This window comes from Gekko japonicus, unplaced genomic scaffold, assembly GCF_001447785.1.
Source record: "Gekko japonicus isolate JY-2015 unplaced genomic scaffold, Gekko_japonicus_V1.1 scaffold190, whole genome shotgun sequence".
Taxonomy (NCBI): domain Eukaryota; kingdom Metazoa; phylum Chordata; class Lepidosauria; order Squamata; family Gekkonidae; genus Gekko; species Gekko japonicus.
The window spans coordinates 1255443-1256331 of record NW_015160841.1 but is presented as its reverse complement, the minus strand read 5'-3'; the positions used below and the strand labels follow the sequence as shown (position 1 = coordinate 1256331).

The following is an 889-nucleotide window of genomic DNA, read 5'->3' as shown; positions in this document are numbered from 1 at the left end:
AGGAATGCCCAGCTCTGCAAAGCCCATGGCTAGTTGAATACCCACCGCTATATCTTTGCATACCTATTTCGTGCCTTAACATCCCTTCCAGCCAATGCTCGCGTGCAGTAGCAATATTGATCGTCAGAGTTGGACGCCCATTCATGACTGTCATCGAGGCTCGAGAAAGCAAGTCTTCAGTGACGTGAACCACGATCTGTAGGGGTGGGGGGAAGGCGCACTATATTAAGGGTTCTTTCTTCCCAACTTTAACCTTGTTTCCTTCTTCCCCCCCAGAGGCATATCTACAAAAAATATCACGCTATCTATATTCCATTTATCAGGTGAGCTGTTTCAACTTTTCTATAACAAACTTCACAATGGAATCACCATACTGTTACTTTGCTATGCCAAAACTAATATTGGAACGCTCCACCAGGGGGCTGATCTAGACCTATTATTCAGCAAATGAGTAGGAATAAGGAAAAATGCACATTGCAGAAGTTTAAAGCAGATCCCCCTCACAGCTACCCTACATCCCCCTAGATCCACTATCCAATCACTTGATTACTATGATCAGCAAATACAGGTTGCACCTGGAGCCAAACACAGCAGTCCGGACCAGATTTCTTTCGCTGGGGGATCGTGTTGGCTCCAGGCAGCGCTATCATTGTGAACACATCTATAGGCCCAACGTCTGAGCACCCAGAGAGAAATGAACGTGAATAATGAAAATACAGCACTGGAGAGCAGAGGCCTTACTTCTGGTCAGAAGCAACAGATTTTGGAAATTATTATGGGTTCTGTGTTGTTTCTGAGTTTTGTTTACATGAAGTGAATTGCTTTGGCTGAAGAAAAAACAATGTATGAATTCCTTAAATAAACATGAAATCAAAAATGTAGGCTGAAC

The 889-nt window shown here is 43.5% G+C and overlaps 1 protein-coding gene across 1 annotated transcript in view; it reads right to left on the bottom strand.

The window, feature by feature from the left end:
• The window catches only part of KIAA0895 (KIAA0895 ortholog), a 26778-nt gene that overhangs the window by 5032 nt on the left and 20857 nt on the right, over nucleotides 1–889 (bottom strand). Inside the window, exon 4 of the mRNA XM_015419366.1 lies at nucleotides 64–196. Coding sequence (XP_015274852.1) covers nucleotides 64–196 — 133 coding nt within the window. The remainder of the gene's footprint in view (nucleotides 1–63; nucleotides 197–889) is intronic.